Here is a 22,460-nt window from a genome sequence, read left to right as displayed (position 1 = left end):
GTTTTTTTTCTTTTTACAATTTTGTTTTTTTTTTTAAATGGGAAAGGGGGGGGGGGTGGTTTAAACTTTTATCAAGGAAGGGGTTAATGCATATTTATAAATTTTTTTATTTTATTTTTACACTTTTTTTTAGTCCCCAAAGTGGACTATAACATGCAATCTTTTGATTGCATACACTGATAAATGCTTCTTCATAGGAAAGCATTGATCAGTGTTATTGGTGCTCCATTGCTTTAGCCTGACAAAGCTGAATGCAAGCCTGGAGCACCGATCGGACGGCAGGGAGGAAGGTGAGAGACCTCCCGTCATCCTGTCAGCTGATCGATTTCACCGCAGCAGTCCCGGTCAGCCCACTGAGCTAGCCGGGAATGGAATTAACCGCTTTTAGACACAGCAATCAACTTTGATTGCGGCATCTAAAGGGTTAATGCCGGACATCAGCCAGACAATAAACTGCAGTCATTAAGCTTAGACTCCCATATTGTTGAATGGCTGAGGGACAGACCACAGGGTTGTAGTTAATGGAGTATATTCAGAGCAATGGGACCTTTACTGGGACCCATTTTATTTTATTTTAAATATCTTTACCAGTGATATTGCAGGAGGTCTTGGTGGTAAGGTGTGCCTTTTTTGCTGAATACACAAAGATTTGTAACAGGGTTGATGTTCTTGGAGGGATAAACCAAATGGGAAAGGATTTAGGTAAATTAGAAGAATGGTCAGAATTATCAAAATTTTATGTGGATAAATGCAAGATAATGAACCTTGGGCGTAAAAACCAAAGGACAGAATATGGAATATTTGATACAGTTTTAAGGAATTTAGGGGTCATTATTTCAGAAGACTTAAATATAGGCAGACATTGTCATAGAGCAGCAGGAAAAGCAAGTAAAATGCTTGGGAGGTGTTATCAGTAGAAAGAAGAAGTGCTCACGCCACTGTACAGAGCACTGGTGAGACCTCACTGTATCTCCAGAAGGATGTAAATATTTTAGAGAGAGTTCAAGGAAGAGCTATTAAACTAGTACATGGATTGCAGGATAAAACTTACTGGGAAACGCTAAAGAACCTCAAAGGGGTATTCCGGGATTTTGTTTTATTTGACTATGCTACAGGGGCTGTAAAGTTAGTGTAGTTCATAATATAGTGTTTGTACCTGTGTTTCATGGTGGTCTCGCAATTCTTGTGATTTTTGCCCCAATGTTTTTTTAACAGTAAACAAAATGACTGTTGTCGCAGGTTTTCCATGGTTGCAGTGTGGCCCAAGACATTACATCACTAGTCAGGTGTTCAGAGGAAGCCTGTCTTTTGCTTCAATGGATGGAACGACCGCTGCGTGGGAGGGAGATCATTCTGCAAGGAATTGTAGTTTTGCAACAGTTGGAGGCAACCTGGTTAGAAAACACTGGTCTTTTGCATGGAAGGGATCACAGGTGTGTTTCAATGGGTAGGGTGGCTGATGTGTGGGAGGGAGAAAATGGACCTCACACTTACAAACAAGGAATCATGGGACTTGTAGTTGGAGGGAGGGAACTCCTCTGGAGCATACATACAGCAGCTAATAAGTACTGGAAGGATTAAGATTTTTAAATAGAAGTAATTTACAAATCTGTTTAAAGGAAATCTGTCACCATTGTCACCTGCACTAACCTGTCTGTACCGACAGGTAGTACAGGTGACTCTGATGAAAACGGTACTTACCTTGTCCCGGTCCATAGAAGGAATCTCCTGTAATCTCCTCCGTTAGCTCCAGCTCCGGGCACCGGCTTGGGGCACGGGCGGAGCTTAATGACGTCACCGCTGCTGTTCACAGGACCCGGGACCCAGCAGAGAGCAGCAGCGGTGACGTCACTAAGCTCCGCCCATGCCCCAAGCCACTGCTGCTTTCTGCTGGGTCCTGGGTCCTGAGAACAGCAGCGGTGATGTCATTAAGCTCCGCCCGTGCCCAAAGCCGGTGCCCAGAGCTGGAGTAACGGAAGAGATTATAGGAGATCCCCTGCATGGAATGGGACAAGGTAAGTACCCTTGTCATCAGTGTCACCTGCACTACCTGTCGGTACCGACAGGTTAGTGAAAGTGACACTGGTGACAGATTTCCTTTAACTGGCACCAGTTGATTTAACAAAAAAAATTCCACCTCTTTAATTAGATGGACAAAGGTTTAAAAGGGTATTCCAGGCAAAAACTTTTTTTTATATATCAACTGGCTCCGGAAAGTTAAACAGATTTGTAAATTACTTCTATTAAAAAATCTTAATCCTTCCAATAGTTATTAGCTTCTGAAGTTTTCTGTCTAACTGCTCAATGATGATGTCAATGATGAATATCCCCATAGGAACTGAACAGCTCCCTGGACGTGAGTCATCAGAAAGCAGTTAGACAGAAAACAGCAACTCAACTTCAGAAGCTAATAACTATTGGAAGGATTAAGATTTTTTAATAGAAGTAATTTACAAATCTGTTTAACTTTCCGCAGCCAGTTGATATATATATATATATATATATATATATAAAAAAAATTTGGGCCTGGAATACCCCTTTAAGTAATATCAGAAACTGTTACTTTACTTAGAGGGTAATGGATGCATTGAATAGTCTTCCTTCAGAAGTGGTAGCTGCAGTGAAGGAGTTCAAGTAAGCATGGCATCGGCATAAGTCTATCTTTTCATATAAACTAGGGCAAGGGACTATTGATAGTATTCAGACTATTGAGACGGACAGGCAGAAGAGTGCATCAGTGGGCTGGAAACGGCCATAGTGCACCAAAGCACTTAATTTACACATTTTAATTTTTGGGCATAACTTGGAAATAGGAATAAAAGATTAACAGTGTTGGAATCAGCTTCACCCACAGTATTAGCCTGTATCAGCAGTTTAGTGCAAGGTGACAGATTCCTTTTAAGTCTTCTCTTCTCTTATAGAGCTGGAGGGCAAAAATTAGTACACATTATGGGGAGAATGTATAATTGTTGGTGTAAATCACATTATTTTTCCAACCAATTGCCTGTGCATAGGCCATGTGTACTTCCTCTAAATTATTATGGCGCCTTATGTTGGAGGAATACGTTTGGAACTTCTCTAAACCTATATCTCTGACGGATGGCTTTAAAAGAGTGTGATCAAAGCCTTTCCACTTCTCTATAAGGACCTTATTGACATCACTGCTCTAAATGTAGATAACACAAAACCCCTGAATGAATACATAATTCATACAGACCTCTCTTTGAGAATATGGAGATTACAGTAAATATTAAATGTATAAAGTGTTTACAGCTTTAATTTGTACATTAGATTAAAAACACTTGCCCCCCTCCATGTCCTCTGTCCAGTTTCGGCTGCTCCCAGTTGGAGAAGATGGAGATGTGTAATACTCCCCTCCTGGGCTTGTGTCCACATCATCCTCTAGAGAGCCAGATTTGTGTCTCTTACTCCTTTGAAAAAAGAAAAAAAAATCATACAGATATACACCTGCGCCCCCATTTCATCAAAACACAAGAGGTTTTCATCTTGTACCTAGATCTTGCTATTTATCTCTTTTATGGGGTAAACGATATACTGGCACTTCTAAAAATCAGCAATGGCTCGCACTGAATCAATCGTGGTCAGCTAGTGACTATGTTCAGGTATTTTTTCAAGCAACACTGGACTCGAGCTGAAAATCATGGTCAATCAGTCCATAGTTAAAGACACTAGGAAGATGAGTCATAACTGAATGGAGGCACTAATCGTAATGTGAATGTGGGCTATTAAACATATGAAGAATTCTACACTACTCATAAAAAAAAAAAAATGAAGGTATTGCCAAATCAATTGAACATTAGGGATATCATATATGAAGCATTGGACTGAGAATCAATTTAGTTCAGAGGAAAGCTACAACAGGGACACTGGAAGGACAACAGCAAAACATCCCCCAATCAAAAGAACGTTTTGCCATAGACAATTGGTCTCTCTTTATACTTCCTGACTGATTCTTCTCTAGTTTTGCATGTTTCACAAGTACTATAGTTAAGCTATATACACCAAATTACATACCCGCTTGATGAGGTACTAGGAAGAGTCCTTCTCATCCCGGTTCCGGCGGGGTTTAAATCATATGCCAGGTGTCCCTGTAGCTCTCCCAGAGAGAAATTGGGTCCTGTGCCAGACACAACTGGGGCTGTAAAATAGAATTTACATACCATGATATATATGATTTTACAAGGTATGAAACTGTGTTTATATGCCTTTCAGGGTTTAACCATGTAGGAGTACATCATTTCAAAAACATTTTTATATTGAAAATCCCATAAAGCCAATGAAAGTTCAACATTTTTGAACAACATTATCCTTCTTTACTACACTAAAACCTAACATGGCAGTAGAAACTAATAGTTAAGTGATGCATTCCAATATGCCAGCCACAAACTGCATAACAGGAAAGAGCAAGATTACATGAGAAGACTGAGCCATAGCCATTCGTATAAACGGTATACTAGTATAATAATTCTACTCAAGGACTGTAGAAGATTGAGACAAATTAGTGTTAACCCTGGACTACCAGGTACAACAATCACATAAAGGAGAGGCTTAGATATGGTGAGGATAGCTCAAGGCTCTGTAGCCCTAACTTTACTAAAAGCAAATACTGCACTTTTCAACTCAACTTGTATAAAAATATGCCTTGTAGGGTAAATATTTTTTAAACAGCTGTATATGGCTGTGAAAAAAGGGAATTTAGCCAAATCCTGTCACAATAAGAAAAGCTCTCTGTTATACCTGCCAGATGGTCTTTAAAGGGAATCTGTCACCAGCACTAACCTGCTAATAGGGGATAATAGTGCAGGTGAGGCTGATTCAAACGCTTTTTACCTTTTTCTGATCGGTAGTGATGTTCCCTAGTTATGATTTAAAAAAAAAAAAATTTAATATGGGGGCATTTCTAGCCCCTTGATGCACTGTTATGCTCGCTGCACTGGCTCTGTGATACAGGATACTTCCATTGGATACGGCACAGAGCTGGGGCAGGGGGTGGCTCGTTTTAATAAGAGTGCACCTTGGTGCAGTCCCCACTGCACCAACGATACTCATTTAGATATTTTCATTTTTGTCCATAACTCGAGAATATTGCCACCATTGGAATTAGCGTCACCAGCACTATTATCCTGTACCAGCAAATAAGTGCAGGCAATGTAGTATGCATTCAGTCATGAAATGTGCATTTTATTCAGACATTGAACAATTGGCTAAAGGTAGAGCTTACTTATAAGTAAATTGATTTCTGTTGCAGGGCCAAATATTAAAGCATCATAGCCAGTGTTTCACATGCAAAACTGCACTAATACACAAATTACACAATTAATATATGGCTTAATGGGAGGAGCCAAGCTGTGCAACTCGTTCCTAGTGTGATTTAAAAGGTATGGGTCTTAATTATGGGGCCTGTTACATTGAAAATGCAGTCCAATAGATTTCAATATAATTTTGGAGGAAAAATGCCAGGTAATTTATGTAAGTCTTATGGGCACTCCTGCTTAGTGATTGATAGTTCTTACTATGCACAATTATACACAGATTTCTCTTAATCATTCGGTAAGACTGCCCACTAGACAACTTAGGCCAGAATAACAAAGATTTGCTAGAATTAAGTTATCCCAGAACTTTTCCCAGAACGGGCTGAACAAATCCCTTTTATGAAAAATATGACATGCATGTGTGAAACACACGTCTTCACAAATTCCTCATTTAACGTATAAATACAAGAATTTATAATGTAATTCACTTCTTTCACTGATACAATAAATTGTGAAATGCAGAAATATTGGTACTCACTTCTAGATACTTGAATCAACTCTGTCACACTGAAAACACCAGAAGTGACAAAACTCTCTTGGAAATCTGTCATATCTGCAGAGACAAAAGAGCTGTGACTGGACTCAGAGGCATAGAATACATGTGGATGAATACACTTAGAACAGTGGTTTCCAAACTGTGGCCCTTTATATGTTGCAAAAGAAGACTCTCAGCATGCTTGGAGTTGTAGTTTTGCAACATTTTAACCCCTTAAGGACTGAGGGTTTTTCGTTTTTTGCACTTTCGTTTTTTCCTCCTCACCTTTTAAAAATCATAACCCTTTCAATTTTGCACCTAAAAATCCATGAGTTATTTTTTGCGCCACCAATTCTACTTTGCAGTGATATCAGTCATTTTACCCAAAAATCTACAGCGAAACGGAAAAAAAAATCATTGTGCAACGGAATTGAAGAAAAAAACGCGATGTTGTAAATTTTGGGGGCTTCCGTTTCTATGCAGTAAATTTTTCAGCAAAAATGACACCTGATCTTTATTCTGTAGGTCCATGGGATTAAAAGGATACCCTACTTATATCGGTTTGATTTTGTCATACTTCTGGAAAAAATCATAACTACATCAACGGAAATTTATACGTTTAAAATTGTCATCTTCTGACCCCTATAACTTTTTTATTTTTCTGCGTATGGGCGGTATGAGGGCTCATTTTTTGCGCCGTGATCTGAAGTTTTTAGCGGTACTATTTTAGAATTGATCGGACTTTTTGATCGATTTTTATAAATTTTTTCATGATATAAAAAGCGACCAAAAATACGTTATTTTGGACTTTGGATTTTTTTTGCACGTACGCAATTGACCGTCCAGTTTAATTAATGATATATTTTTATAGTTCGGACATTTATGCACCCGGCGATACCACATATGTTTTATATTTATTTTTATTTACATGGTGTGTTTTTTTTTTATGGGAAAAGGGGAGTGATTTGAACTTTTACTAAGGAAAGGGTTAAATCACATTTATTAACTTTTTTTTGCACTTTTTTTTGCAGTGTTATAGCTCCCATAGGGACCTATAGCACTGCACACACTGATTGCCAGCACTGTTCACAGCAAAGCCATAGCTTTGCAGTGATCAGTGTTATCGGCGGTCGATTGCTCAAGCCTGTAGCTCAGGCTTGGAGCAATCAATCGCCAAAGGTACACGCCGGAGGCAGGTAAGAGGACCTCCGCTCGTGTCCCAGCTGATCAGGACACTGCATTTTCACTGCGGTGGTCCCAATCAGCCCCACTGAGCAGCCGGGCAGCTTTCACTTTAGTTTTAGACGTGACGTTCAACTTTAAATGCCACGTCTAAAGGGTTAATAGCGCGCGGCACCACGATCGCTGCCGCACGCTATTAACCCCCGGGTCCCGGCTTCAGATACATGCCAGGACCGACCCGATATGACACAGGGTCACCGTGTGACCCCACGTTATATCGCGGGAGCCGGCCAAGGACGTAAATATACATCCTTGATGGTTAAGGGGTTAAGGTCCACTGCCCCATGGTTGTGTGCCATAACTGTGTCTCCCACCATCCCCTGCGTAGACTCTACCCAGAAACAACAGGCTCACAGCACTTAATGTTGCCTTTTAAGGGCAATGGAATTTGTAATGTCATGTAACCTGCCTTGAGCGAGAGTGGGATTCAAAACAGTTTTATCTCATGCCTTGGGAGGGGGATATGAAAATTGCTGTTTTACCTCAATAAATCAGTTTATGTTCTGAGTTCACATGAACCATAGGTGTGTGGTGTCTTCTCTGAGGGGATGTAAGGATCGCACGATCACAGGACAACAGGGAGCTACTCAATCATGGCATAAGTGCTACATTAAATACATTTCTATCACAAACAGCTGAATGATATTACCAGGCATCACACCAGCACTCACTTACCCAAATTGATCGGTTTAGTGTCTTCTAGATCTGAGCCAATAGCTGTACGAGGGCTGCTATCCTGCTCTGAGTCTGCAATACAAAAGTAACAGTAAATTGTAGATTAAAAAAGGAAACTACTACAGAGTGAATGTTACTGCATAACTTCCAAACAGCTGGAGATATTTTGATAATACTCGTTCACATGTTACTTCTATGTCCACTAAAAATATAGGATAGTTAATTTAACCATAACATACCCTCATTCACGAGGGTTGGAGTTTTTGTTTAAAGTCCAATGCATATCTATGGGAAATGTATGTTCCAGCATAACTTCCGTACGGCTGGAGATATTTCAATAATACTTGGTTACATGTTATCTATATGTCAAATAAAAAATATATAATAGCTAAATTAACCCCTAACCTACCCCCATATATGAAGAATGGGGTTTTTGTTTAAAATCCCATGCAATTATATAGAATTTCTGGTGCTTTCACAAGCTCCGCTCTGCATCTCCTGGTGAATGCGTCAGTCCGGCTGACAAGCCACACCGTTCCCGCATTCCATGCTCCATCTTAGAAAAGACAAGCCCACCCTTTAAGCTACACCTATTTTATTTTCAGCTTGCAATAACTTTACCACAACGCAGCCCCACCTAAGGATGGGATATGAGGATTAGAAATGAGGATTAGATATGAGGACGATATATGAGGACAGGATATGAGGAAGTGATAGAAGGACGAAATATGAGGACTGCATATCAGGTCAGGATATGAAGATCAGAAATGAGGATTATATATGAGGACAGGATATGAGAATGGGATATGAGGATTAGATGTGAGGACGGGATATGAGGACGGATAAGAGGACGCGATATGAGGTCAGGATATGAGTACGGGAAATGAGAATGGGATATGGGGACAGCATATGGGGACGGGATATGAAAATGGGATATGATCAAGATATGAGGGCGGGATATGGGGAGGGGATATAGGGTTGGAATATGAGGAGGGGATTTGGGGTCAGGAAATGAGGAGGGGATATGGGGTCAGGATTTAAGCATGGGATATGAGGACAAAAGCTTCCTCCTTTGTTGCTTGTCCTCCCCAACAAGGATAAGGTAGGAAAAACCGGGCAGCGCCGGGTACTCAGCAAGTAAAATATTAAAAATGACATGACAAACGACCTAAATTTTTTTTATAAATAACAACTGTAGAATAGATTTTTTTTTCATTTATACCACTTCATAAAAAATAAAGTAAAAAAAACATCAGAATGTCACATGTACCCTAGAATGGTACCAATGAAAGTGTCAACTTGTCACTCAAAAATATTTTTGAACCCTAAGGCCTCTTTATATGATGCCAGAAAAATATCCTAAACTAAAAAGAGGCCCCAAAATCCACACAGCACTCCTTCATGTCTGAGGCCTGTATGTGAGTCCTGTAGCGCACAAAGGCCACATATGGGATGTTTCCAAATACAAAATAATTCGGGGAATAAATTTTGAGTTGCATTTCTCTGTCAACACCTGCTGTGTTCCAGAAATAGTTTTATTAAAATGGAAAATCTACAAAAAAAATTTAATTCCGCCTCCACTTTCATTTCTGTGAAACACCTAAAGGGTTAATAAACTTCTTTAACCCCTTAAGGACCCAGCCCATTTTCTCCTTAAGGACCTGGCCATTTTTTGCACATCTGGCCACTATCACTTTAAAGGGGTACTCCACCAGGAAAACATTTTTTTAAATCAACTGGAGCCAGAAAGTTAAACAGATTTGTAAATTACTTCTCTTAAAGAATCTTAATCCTTCCAGTACTTATCAGCTGTTGTATGCTCCACAGGAAGTTATTTTCTTTTTGAATTTCCTTTCTGCCTGACCACAGTGCTCTCTGCTGCCACCTCTGTCCATGTCAGGAACTGTCCAGAGCAGGAGAGGTTTGCTATGGGGATTTGCTTCTACTATGGACAGTTCCTAAAATGGACAGAGGTGTCAGCAGAGAGCTATGTGGTCAGACAGAAAGGACATTCAAAAAGGAAAAGAACTTCCTGTGGAGCATACAGCAGCTGATAAGTAATGGAAGGATTAAGATTTTTAAATAGAAGTCATTTACAAATATGCTTAACTTTCTGGCACCAGTTGATTTGGAAAAAAAAAGTTTTCCAGTGGAGTACCCCTTTAAGCATTAACCCCTTAACCCCTTAAGGACTCAGGGTTTTTCCGTTTTTGCACTTTCGTTTTTTCCTCCTTACCTTTTAAAAATCATAACCCTTTCAATTTTCCACCTAAAAATCCATATTATGGCTTATTTTTTGCGTCGCCAATTCTACTTTGCAGTGACATTAGTCATTTTACCCAAAAATGCACGGCGAAACGGAAAAAAAAATCATTGTGCGACAAAATCGAAAAAAAACCCCGCCATTTTGTAACTTTTGGGGGCTTCCGTTTCTACGCAGTGCATATTTTGGTAAAAATTACACCTTATCATTATTCTGTAGGTCCATACGGTTAAAATGATACCCTACTTATATAGGTTTGATTTTGTCGCACTTCTGGAAAAAATCATAACTACATGCAGGAAAATGTATACGTTTAAAAATGTCATCTTCTGACCCCTATAACTTTTTTATTTTTCCACATACAGGGCAGTATGAGGACTCATTTTTTGCACCGTGATCTGAAGTTTTTATCGGTATGATTTTTGTTTTGATTGGACTTTTTGATCACTTTTTATTCATTTTTTTAATGGTATAAAAAGTGACCAAAATACGCTTTTTTGGACTTTGGAATTTTTTTGCGCGTACGCCATTGACCATGCGGCTTAATTAATTATATATTTTTATAGTTCGGACATTTACGCACGCGGCGATACCACATATGTTTATTTATTTATTTTTTTACACTGTTTTATTTTTTTTATGGGAAAAGGGGGGTGATTCAAACTTTTATTAGGGAAGGGGTTAAATGACCTTTATTAACACTTTTTTTTTACATTTTTTTTTGCAGTGTTATAGGTCCCATAGGGACCTATAACACTGCACACACTGATCTCCTATGCTGATCACTGGCGTGTATTAACACGCCTGTGATCAGCATTATCGGCGCTTGACTGCTCCTGCCTGGATCTCAGGCACGGAGCAGTCATTCGTCGATCGGACACCGAGGAGGCAGGTAAGGGCCCTCCCGGTGTCCGATCAGCTGTTCAGGACGCCGCGATTTCACCGCGGCGGTCCCGAACAGCCCGACTGAGCAGCCGAGATACATTCAGTTTCACTTTAGAAGCGGCGGTCAGCTTTGAACGCCGCTTCTAAAGGGTTAATACCGCACATCGGCGCGATCGGCGATGTGTGGTATTAGCCGCGGGTCCCGGCCGTTGATGAGCGCCGGGACCGAAGCGATATGATGCAGGATCGCAGCACGATCTCGCTTCATATCGCGGGAGCCGGCGCAGGACGTAAATATACGTCCTGCGTCGTTAAGGGGTTAAGGACGCAGGGTTTTTAAGTTTTTGCATTTTCGTTTTTTCCTCTTTACCTTTTAAAAATCATAACCCTTTCATTTTTCCACCCAAAAATCCATATTATGGCTTATTGTTTGCGTCACCAATTCTACTTTGCAGTGACACTAGTTATTTTACCCAAAAATCCACGCAAAACGGTAAAAAAAATTATTGTGCGACCAAATCGAAGAAAAAATGTCATTTTGTCATTTTTGGGGGCTTCCATTTCTACGCAGTGCATTTTTCGGTAAAATGACACCTTATCATTATTCTGTAGGTCCATACGGTTAAAATGATACCCTACTTATATAGGTTTGATTTTGTTGTACTTCTGGAAAAAATCATAACTACATGCAGGAAAATTTATACGTTTAAAAATGCCCTCTTCTGACCCCTATAACTTTTTTATTTTTCCACCTACAGGGCGGTATGAGGGCTCAATCTTTTGCGCCATGATCTAAAGTTTTTATCGGTATGATTTTTGTTTTGATCGGACTTTTTGATCACTTTTTATTCATTTTTTAATGGTATAAAAAGTGACCAAAAATACGCTTTTTTGGACTTTGGAATTTTTTTTACGTGTACGCCATTGACCGTGCGGTTTAATTAACATTATATTTTTATAGTTCAGACATTTACGCACGCGGCGATACCACATATGTTTATTTTTATTTACACTGTTTTATTTTTTTTATGGGAAAAGGGGGGTGATTCAAACTTTTATTAGGGAAGTGATTAAATGATCTTTATTAACACTTTTTTGTAACTTTTCTTTTTTTGCAATGTTATAGCTCCCATAGTGGCCTGTAACATTACATACACTGATCTTTTACACAGATCACTTGCATGTATGGATGGATGGATGCATGGATCTCAGGCACGGAGCGGTCATTCGCCGATCAGACACCGAGGAGGCAGGTAGGGTCCCTCCCGGTGTCCTGTAAACTGTTCGGGACGCCGCGATTTCACCGCGGCGGTCCCGAACAGCCCGACTGAGCAGCCGGGATAGTATCACTTTCGCTTCAGACGCGGCCTGAAGGGTTAATACAGGGCATCACCGCGATCGGTGATGTCCTGTATTAGCCACGGGTCCCAGCCATTGATGGCTGCCGGGACCGACCTGATATGATGCGGGTTCACCGCGTGACCCCACGGCATATCGCGGGAGCCGGCGAAGGACGTAAATATACGTCCTTCTTCGTTAAGGAGTTAATAACTCTGGGATGGTTTTTGCATGTTGCATTTAGGAAGCCCCTATGGTACCAGAACAGAAAACAAAAACTCATATGGCATACTATTTTGGAAACTACACCCCTCAAGGAACGTAAAAAGGGGTACTGTCAGCCTTAACACCCCACAAGTGTTTGACAAATTTCCGCTAAATTTGGACGTGAAAATTAAAAATGAGATTTTTTTTTCACTAAAATGCTGGTGTTACCCCCAAATCTTTCATTTTCACAAGGGGTAATAAGTAAAAAAAACTCCCAAAATTTGTAACCCCATTTCTTCTGAGTATGGAAATACCCCATATGTGGATGTAAAGTGCTCTGCGGGCGAACTACGATGCTCAGAAGAGAAGGAGCACCATTGAACTTTTGAAGAGAGAATTTGATTGAAATAGAAGTTTACAATAGCGTTTCCAAAGCCCCCCCGTGGTGCCAGAACAGTGGACTCCCCCCCACCCCCACATGTGACCCCATTTTGGGAAACTACACCCCTCACAGAATTTAATAAGGGGTGCAGTGAGCATTTACATCCCACTGGCGTTTGACAGATCTTTGGAACAGTGGGCTGTGCAAATTAAAAATTACATTTTTCATTTTCACGGACCACTGTTCCAAAAATCTGTCTGACACCTGTGGGGTGTAAAGGCTCACTGTACCCCTTATTACATTACATGAGGGGTGTAGTTTCCAAAATGGGGTCACATGTGGGGGGGGGGGGGGGTTCCATTGTTCTGGCACTATGGGAGCTTTGTAAACACACGTGGCTTTCAATTCCGGACAAATTTTCTCTCCAAAATCCCAATGGCGAGCCTTCTCTTCTGAGCATTGTAATGCACCCGCAGAGAACTTTACATCCACATATGGGGTATATTCTTACTCAGAAGAAATGGGGTTACAAATTTTGTGGGGCTATTTTTCTATTCTCCCTTGTGAAAATGAAAAATTTAGGAAAAACATTTTTTTTTTTCATTTTCACATCCAACTTTAACGAAAATTCGAAAACCTGTGGGGTGTTAAGGATCACTATACCCCTTGTTACATTCCATGAGGGGTGTAGCTTCCAAAATGGGGTCACATGTGGGTATTTATTGTTTTGCTATCAATGCATAAAGGAAAAGCTGCCGGCACAGGTGAACTGAGAATTAGACTTCGGCAAAGCACAGTGTGTAAATGCACAGCATTGGTGGGGGATATTAGTCTTGAAAGTGTCCTGTGGTGCTCTCCCTCACAGAGGCAAAATAGCAGCAATATCCACAAAAAGAAAGAAACCGAAGGGGCACTCACGCGTCTTCTTTCAAATCGACTTTATTTCAGAGGGCGTTACAGCAGCAGGACCGCCAGCAGATCTTTAAGCCACGCAGGACCAGGTAAGGAGCATGCAGGACCAGGTAAGGAGCGAGAAACTCACTGTAAACCCCCGCCCCTGTAAATGAACCGTAAAAACACTACACTCCACTACACAAAACAAAACAAAATAAAAAATAAAACACTACATATACCCCTACACAGTCCCCTCCCCCCCCCGGAGGGGAATGTGTAGGGGTATATGTATATGTAGTGTTTTACTTTTTATTTTGTTTAGTGTAGTGTAGTGGAGTGTACTGTTTTTAGGGTGTAATGTTTTTGTAGTGTTTACAGTGAGTTTCTCGCTGGGAGTTTGAGCTGCAGGGGAAAATTTGCTGCATCTCAAACTTGAAGCAGAAAACTTGCTGTAAACCCGCACGTGTGAATGTACCCTGTACATTCACATGGGGGGCGGGGGGAACCTCCAGCTGTTGCAAAACTAAAACTCCCAGCATGCACTAACAGACCATACATGCTGGGAGTTGTAGTTATGCAACAGATGGAGGCACATTGGTTGCGCATCACAGAGAGTTTGTTACTTAACTCAGTATTTTGCATGTACAGTCTCTCAGTGCATGCTGGGAGTTGTATTTTTGACACAGCTGGAGGAACACTGGTTGCGAAACACAAGGACACAAAGGACACTCAGCATGTATTGACAGTCAAAGGGCATGCTGAGAGTTGTAGTTTTGCAAAAGCTGGAGGCACATTGCTACAACTCCCAGCATGCCCTTTGGTAGTCTGTGCATGCTGAGAGTTGTAGTTATGCAACAGCTAGATGCACACTTTTTGGAGACCCCCGCCGGCACCGATCTCCGCCCAGCAGGACAATGATCATGAGGTGGCACCCGTGCCACCTCACTCCTGCTGGGTAAGGGTGAATGAGGCTGTCTTGGACAGCCCCATTTACCCTTTTTTTCCGGGTCACCTGGTCACCAGAGACCCGATTGACCCTGAATTGGCGCAAATCACTGGTCTGAATTGACCGGCGATATGCGGCCATCGCCGACATGGGGGGATCTCAGGACCCCCCTGGGCATTTGCACGGGATGCCTGCTGATAGATATCAGCAGTCATCCTGGTCCGGTCCCCGCCGTATGGATACGCCCTGGGTCCTTAACGATCGAAAAACTGAGGGTGTATCCATACGCCCTGGGTCCTTAAGGGCTTAATGTCATTCTGAATACTTTACGGGGTGCAGTTTTTCAATTGGGGTGATTTATAGGGGTATCTAACAATAACATACAGGCCCCTTCAATCCACTACAGAACTGAACTAATCCCTGAAAAATTTGATTTCAAAATTTTCTTGAAAATCGGGAAAATTGCTGCTAAACTTATAAACCTTCTAACATTCTAAAAAAGTTAAAGAATGTTTACCAAATGATGGAAACATAGAGTGGACATATTGTAGATGTGAATTAATCATTAATTTGATGTGGCTGCATGACTATTTGTCATACAAGCAGAAAATGTTGGAGTTTTTTTTCAAAAAAACGTTGAATATATCAATCAAAATTTACCACTAATGTGAAGTACAATATGGCAATAAAGAACAATATCAGAATCGCTTTCATAAGTATAGTAAAAAAAAAAGACACTATGAGGACAGTCAGTTACCATAGTAAAAAATAAAACAAAAACAAGAACAAGAAAAAAAAAATCCATAATTAAGTGGTTACATATGAGTTATAATATCAAATGGAACACACTCCAACCCTTGAAAGTCAGGCTATCTATCCAGATTCTCACTGGGAAACTTAAAGGGGTACTCCCGTGGAAAACTTTTATTTTTATTTTTTTTACATCAACTGGTGCCAGAAAGTTTAACAGATTTGTAAATGACTTCTATTAAAAAATCTCACTCCTTCCAGTACTTTTAAGGGGCTATATACTACAAAGGAAATGCTATTCTTTTTGGATTTCTCTGATGTCATGACCACAGTGCTTTCTGCTGACCTCTGCTGTCCATTTTAGGAACTGTCCAGAGCAGGAGAAAATCCCCATAGCAAACATATGCTGCTCTGGACAGTTCCTAAAATGGACAGCAGAGGTCAGCAGAGAGCACTGTGGTCATGACATCAGAGGAAATGCATTTCTTTTTTGGATTTCTCTTTAGTATACAGCCCCTAAAAAGTACTGGCAGGATTAAGATTTTTTTAATAGAAGTCATTTACAAATCTGTTTAACTTTCTGGCACCAGTTCATTTAAAAAAAAAGTTTTCCACGGGAGTACCACTTTAATATGGTAGTAAATGAAGCTGGTATTGAAATCCATGTCAAGTTAACTATACATGAAGTTATAGACGGCGTGCCACCTCCAGCATATGGCAACATTTATTGTTACTATACCTTTACTTTGCTGCACTTCTAGATTTATTTACTGTGCTTTTCTCTGTTCCTTTATGCATATACTAGCTGCCTACCTTATCCTTGTGGGGAAGGAAAAGCAACAAATGAGGAAGCTTTTGTCCTCATATCCTGTCTTTAAATCCTGACCCCAAATCCCCTCCTCATATCCCGACCCCATATCCCCTCCTCATCCTCATATCCCGTTACCATATCTAATCCTCATATCACGACCCCAAATCCCCTCCTCATATCTCAACCTCATATCCCGTCCTTTTATTTTGTCCTCATATCCCGTCCCCATATCTAATACTCATTTCTAATCCTCATATCCCGTCCCCATATCTAATCCTCATTTCTAATCCTCATATCTCATCCTCAGGTGGGACTGAGTTGTGGTAAAGATATTGTAAGCAGAAAATAAAAGGGGTGTAACTTAACCCCTTAAGGACCCAGCCATTTTACACCTTAGGACCCGGCCATTTTTTGCATATCTGACCACTGTCACTTTAAACATTAATAACTCTGGAATGCTTTTAGTTATCATTCTGATTCCGAGATTGTTTTTTCGTGACATATTCTGCTTTAACATAGTGGTAAAATTGTGTGGTAACTTGCATCCTTTCTTGGTGAAAAATCCCCAAATTTGATGAAAAATTTGAAAATTTTGCATTTTTCTAACTTTGAAGCTCTCTGCTTGTAAGGAAAATGGATATTCCAAATATTTTTTTTTTTATTCACATATACAATATGTCTACTTTATGTTCGCATCATAACATTGACATGTTTTTACTTTTGGAAGACACCAGAGGGCTTCAAAGTTCAGCAGCAATTTTCCAATTTTTCGCAAAATTTCCAAAATCACAATTTTTCAGGGACCAGTTCAGGTTTGCAGTGGATTTTAAGGGTCTTCATCTTAGAAATACCCCACAAATGACCCCATTATAAAAATTGCACCCCCCAAAGTATTCAAAATTATATTCAGTCAGCATTTTAACCCTTTAGGTGTTTCACAGGAATAGCAGCAAAGTGAAGGAGAAAATGGGGTAAAAGGAGAAAATGGATTGTTATTTTTGTAGCCCAATTTCTCTCGAGTAAGCACATACCTCATATGTCTATGTAAAGTGTTCGGCGGGCGCAGTAGAGGGCTCAGAAGCGAAAAAGTGACAAGGGGATTTAGGAGAGTACGTTTTTCTGAAATGGTTTTTGGGGGGCATGTTGCATTTAGGAAGCCCCTATGGTGCCAGAACAGCAAAAAAAAAAAAAAAAACACATGGCATACCATTTTGGAAACTAGACCCCTTTAGGAACGTAACAAGGAATGAAGTGAGCCTTAATACCCCACAGGTGTTTCACTTCTTTTGCATATGTAAAAAAAATATATAATTTTTTTCACTAAAATGTGTTTCCCCCCAACTTTCACATTTTTGCTGGTGTAGACCCCAACTTCTCCTTTTCACAAGGGGTGAAAGGAGAAAAAGCCCCCCAAAATTTGTTAGGCAATTTCTCCCGAGTACGGCGATACCCCATATGTGTCCCTAAACTGTTGCCTTGAAATACGACAGGGCTCCAAAGTGAGAGCGCCATCCGCATTTGAGGCCTGAATTAGGGATTTGCATATGGGTGGGCATAGGGGTATTCTACGCCAGTGATTGCCAAACAGGGTGCCTCCAGCTGTTGCAAAACTCCCAGCATGCTTGGACAGTCAACGGCTGTCCGGCAATACTGGGAGTGGTTGTTTTGCAACAGCTGGAGGCTCCATTTTGGAAACAGTGGTGTACCAGACGTTTTTAATTTTTATTGGGGAGGGGAGGGGGGCTGTGTAGGGGTATGTGTATATGTAGTGTTTTTTACTTTTTATTTTATTTTGTGGCAGTGTAGTGTAGTGTTTTTAGGGTACAGTCACACGGGCGGGGGATTACAGCGAGTTTCCCGCTGCGAGTTTAAGCTGCCTCGCAAAATTTGCTGCATCGCAAACTTGCAGCCTGATAATCACTGTAAGCCCCCTGCCCATGTGAATGTACCTGGTACATTCACAGGGGGAAACCTCCAGCTGTTGCAAAACTACAACTCCCAGCATGCACAGTCTATCAGTGCATGCTGGTAGTTATAGTTTTGAAACAGCTGGAGGCACACGGGTTGGGAAACACTGAGTTAGGAAACAGACAGTTGTAGTTCTGCAACATTTGAAGGGCCAGATGTTACAGAACTACAACTCCCAGCATGCCTGGACAGTAAGGGCATGCTGAGGATGTGTAGTTTTGCAACATCTGGAAGGACACAGTGGTCTCCAAACTGTGGACCTCCAGATGTTGCAAAACTGCAACTCCCAGCATGTCTGGGCATGCTGGGAGTTGTAGTATACAGGGTCCCATTACAGCATTGCATGTCGCTTTACGGCGACGTGCATTGCTGTAAAGGGCCCGACCGCGGCTGAAGATCCACTCACCTGTCGCCGCCGCCTTCATCGCTGGGATCCGGGTCTCCAGGGACGAGGTAAGTACCGGGGCCAGGCCCCAGCACTCCCCCGCCCCGTCCTCCGGTCTTCCCCCCGTCCTATCCGGACTTTCAGGGGCCGGGCAGGATGGGAGGAAGTAACCGCCCCCCCTGCGATTGGTCGGTTAACTAACCAACGGATCGCAGGGGACCGGAGGAGGTGGCAGCCAGGACAGCATGGTCCTGGCTGTCTGTGACAGCCGGAATCATGCAAAATTACCGGACGGTCGGGTCCCAGAGACCCGATCAGCCCGGTATCTCCGCAGATCGCAAGGGCGATTTCCCTTGCGATTTGCGGCGATCGCCGACATGGGGGGCCTACATGGCCCCCCTCGGCATTTGCCCTGGATGCCTGCTGAAGCATTTTAGCAGGCATCCGCTTCCGATCTCTGCCCGGCGCGCGGCAGGGACTGGAAACCGCCAGGGCGTAAGTTTACGCCCTGGGTCCTTAAGTACCAGGGCGTCGGGGCGTAAAATTATGCCCTGGGTCCTGAACAGGTTAAAGGGTGGGGGTGTCTTTGCAAAGTGGTACATGGAATGCAGGGAGGGTGTGGCTTGCCAGTGACTGACACATTCCCCAGGAGATTCAGAGCGGAGCTTGTGGAGTAAGGCACCAGTAGTCCTATATACTTGTATAGGACTTTACACAAAAAAAAACATCCTTCACATATGGGGGTAGGTTAGGGGTTAATTTAACTATTATATATTTTTATTTGACATATAAGTAACATGTGACCAAGTATTATCGAAATATCTTCAGCTATATGGAAGTTATGCTGGAACATACTTTTCCCATAGATTTGTATTTGACTTTATACAAAAATCTCGACCCTGGCAAATGAGGGTTGGTTAGGGTTAAATTAACTATCCTATATTTTTTGTGGACATACAAGTAACATGTCACCAAGTATTATTGAAATATCTCCAGCTGTTTGGAAATTATGCAGTAACCTCTATTTTCCGTAGACTTGTATGGGACTTTAAACAAAAAAACAGACTCTCGCAAATGGGGGTGGGTAAGGGTTAAATTACAGTGGGGCAAAAAAGCAATTAGTCAGCCACCAATTGTGCAAGTTCTCCCACTTAAAAAGATGAGAGAGACCTGTAATTTTCAATCATAGGTATACCTCAACTATAAGAGACATAATGAGAAAAAAAATCCATAAAACCACATTGTCTGATTTTTAAAGAATTTATTTGCAAATTATGCTGGAAAATAAGTATTTGGTCAATAACAAAAGTTAATCTCAATACTTTGCTATATACCCTTTGTTTTGGGGCTGTCGCTGAGCAACACGGCGTTTCAACTCCTTTCCAAGGTTTTCTAAGGGGTTGATATCTGGAGACTTGCTAGGCCACTCCAGGACCTTGAAATGCTTCTTACAATGCCACTCCTTCCTTGCCCGGTCGGTGTGTTTGGGATCATTGTCATGCTGAAAGACCCAGCAATGTTTCATTTTCAATGCCCTTGCTGATGGAAGGAGGTTTTCACTCAAAATCTAATGATACATGGCCCCATTCATTCTTTCCTTTACATGGATCAGTCATCCTGGTCCCTTTGCTGAAAAACAGCCCCAAAGCATGTTTCCACCCCCATGCTTCACAGTAGGTATGGTGTTCCTTGGATGCAACTCAGCATTCTTTCTCCTCCAAACACAATGAGTTGAGTTTTTACCAAAAAGTTCTACTTTGGTTTCATTTGACCATATGACATTCTCCCAATCCTTTTCTGGATCATACAAATGCTTTCTAGCAAACTTCAGATGGGCCCGGACATGTACTGGCTTAAGCAGGGGGACACATCTGGCACTGCATGATTTGAGTCCCTGGCGGCGTAATAATTGCTCCCACAGTTTAATTCTTCACACCAAGTTGCTTGCCTATTGCAGATTCAGTCTTCCCAGCCTAGTGCATGTCTACAAGTTTGTTTCTGGTGTCCTTCGACAGCTCTTTGGTCTTGGCTATAGTGGGAATTTGGAGTTGTGACTGTCTGAGGTTGTGGACAGGTGTCTTTTATACTGATAACAAGTTCAAACAGGTGCCATTAATACAGGTAACGAGTAGAGGACAGAGTAGTTTTTTTGCACACCTGACCACTTTCACTTTAAGCATTAATAATTCTGGGATTTTTTTACCTTTCATTCTGATTCCGAGAGTGTTTTTTCGTGACATATTCTACTTTATACAAGTGATAAAATGTTGTCGATACTTGCATCATTTCTTGGTGAAAAATTCCAAAATGTCATGAAAAAATTGAACATTTTTCATTTACTAACTTTGAAGCTCTCTGCTTGTAAGGAAAATAGACATTCCAAATAAATTATATTTTGATTCACAAATACAATATGTCTACTTTATGTTTGCATCATAAAGTTGACATATTTTTACTTTTGGAAGACATCAGAGGGCTTCAAAGTTCAGCATCAATTTTCCAATTTTTCACAAAATTTTCAAAATCGGAATTTTGAAGTGGATTTGAAGGGCTTTCTTATTAGAAATACCCCACAAATGACCCCATTATAAAAACTGCACCCCTCAAAGTATTCAAAATAATATTCAGTAACCCTTTTGGTGTTTCACAGGAATAACAGCAAAATGAAGGAGAAGATTCAAAATCTTCATTTTTTACACTTGCATGTTCTCGTAGACCCAGTTTTTGAATTTTTACAAGGGGTAAAAGGAGAAAAATCCTCTCATAATTTGTAACCCAATTTCTCTTGAGTAAGGAAATACCTCATATGTGTATGTCAACTGTTCGGCGGGCGCAGTAGAGGGCTAAGAAGGGAAGAAGTGACAATGGGATTTTGGAGTATGAGTTTTTCTGAAATGTTTTTTGGGGGGCATGTCACATTTAGTAAGCCCTTATGGTGCCAGAACAGCAGAAACCCCCCCACATGGCATGCCCTTTTAGAAACTACACCCCTCAATGCACGTAACAAGGGGTCCAGTGAGCCTTAACGCCCCACAGCTGTTTGATGACTTTTCGTTAAAGTCGGATATGTAAATGAAAATTAAAAATTTTTTCACTTGAGTGCAGTTTTCCCCCAAATTTACAATTTTTACAAGGGGTAATAGGAGAATATTACACCCAAAATTTGTAACCCCATTTCTTCTGAGTATGGAAATATCCCATGTTTGGACATCAAGTGCTCTGTGGGCGAACTACAATGCTCAAAAGAGGAGGAGTGCCATTGAGCTTTTGGAAAGAGAATTTGTTTGGAATGGAAGTGCGTTTACAAAGCCCCCCCCCCCCCGTGGTGCCAGAACAGTGGACCCCCCACATGTGACCCCATGTTGGAAACTAGACCCCTGACAGAATTTAATAAGCGATGCAGTGAGCATTTACACCCCACTGGTTTCACAGATCTTTGGAAAAGTGGGCTGAGCAAATGAAAAATAAAATTTTTCAGTGCCAGTACATTGTTCTGGCACTATGGGGGCTTTGTAAACACATGTGGCCTTCAATTCCAGACAAATTTTCTCTTCAAAATCCCAATGGCGCTCCTTCTCTTCTGAGCATTGTAGTTCGCCCGCAGAGCCCTTTACATCCACATATGGGGTATGTTCTTACTCAGAAGAAATGGGGTTACAAATTTTGGGGGGCTTTTTTCCTATTTTCCCTTGTGAAAATGAAAAAATTTGGGTAACACCAGTATTTTAGTGAAACAATATTTTTTACCATCCAACTTTAACGAAAATTTGTCAAACACCTGTGGGGTGTTAAGGCTCACTATACCCCTTGTTACATTCCGTGAGGGGTGTAGTTTCCAAAATGGGGTCACATGTGGGTATTTATTGTTTTGCGTTAATGTCAGAACCGCTGTAAAATCAGCCACCC

General features: G+C 41.2%; 1 protein-coding gene across 3 annotated transcripts in view; it reads right to left on the bottom strand.

Annotated features, from left to right (window-relative positions):
- NFIC (nuclear factor I C) overlaps window positions 1-22,460 on the bottom strand; it is a 293,718-nt gene that overhangs the window by 99,444 nt on the left and 171,814 nt on the right. For all 3 annotated transcript variants that reach the window (XM_056572735.1, XM_056572744.1, XM_056572724.1), the window contains 4 exons: window positions 7,726-7,797; window positions 5,812-5,886; window positions 4,036-4,159; window positions 3,307-3,431 (listed from right to left, as the gene is read on the bottom strand). In XM_056572735.1, the coding sequence (XP_056428710.1) occupies window positions 3,307-3,431; window positions 4,036-4,159; window positions 5,812-5,886; window positions 7,726-7,797 (396 nt within the window). The remainder of the gene's footprint in view (window positions 1-3,306; window positions 3,432-4,035; window positions 4,160-5,811; window positions 5,887-7,725; window positions 7,798-22,460) is intronic.

Source organism: Hyla sarda, chromosome 1, assembly GCF_029499605.1.
Source record: "Hyla sarda isolate aHylSar1 chromosome 1, aHylSar1.hap1, whole genome shotgun sequence".
Taxonomy (NCBI): domain Eukaryota; kingdom Metazoa; phylum Chordata; class Amphibia; order Anura; family Hylidae; genus Hyla; species Hyla sarda.
This window is presented reverse-complemented; position numbering and strand designations above follow the sequence as displayed.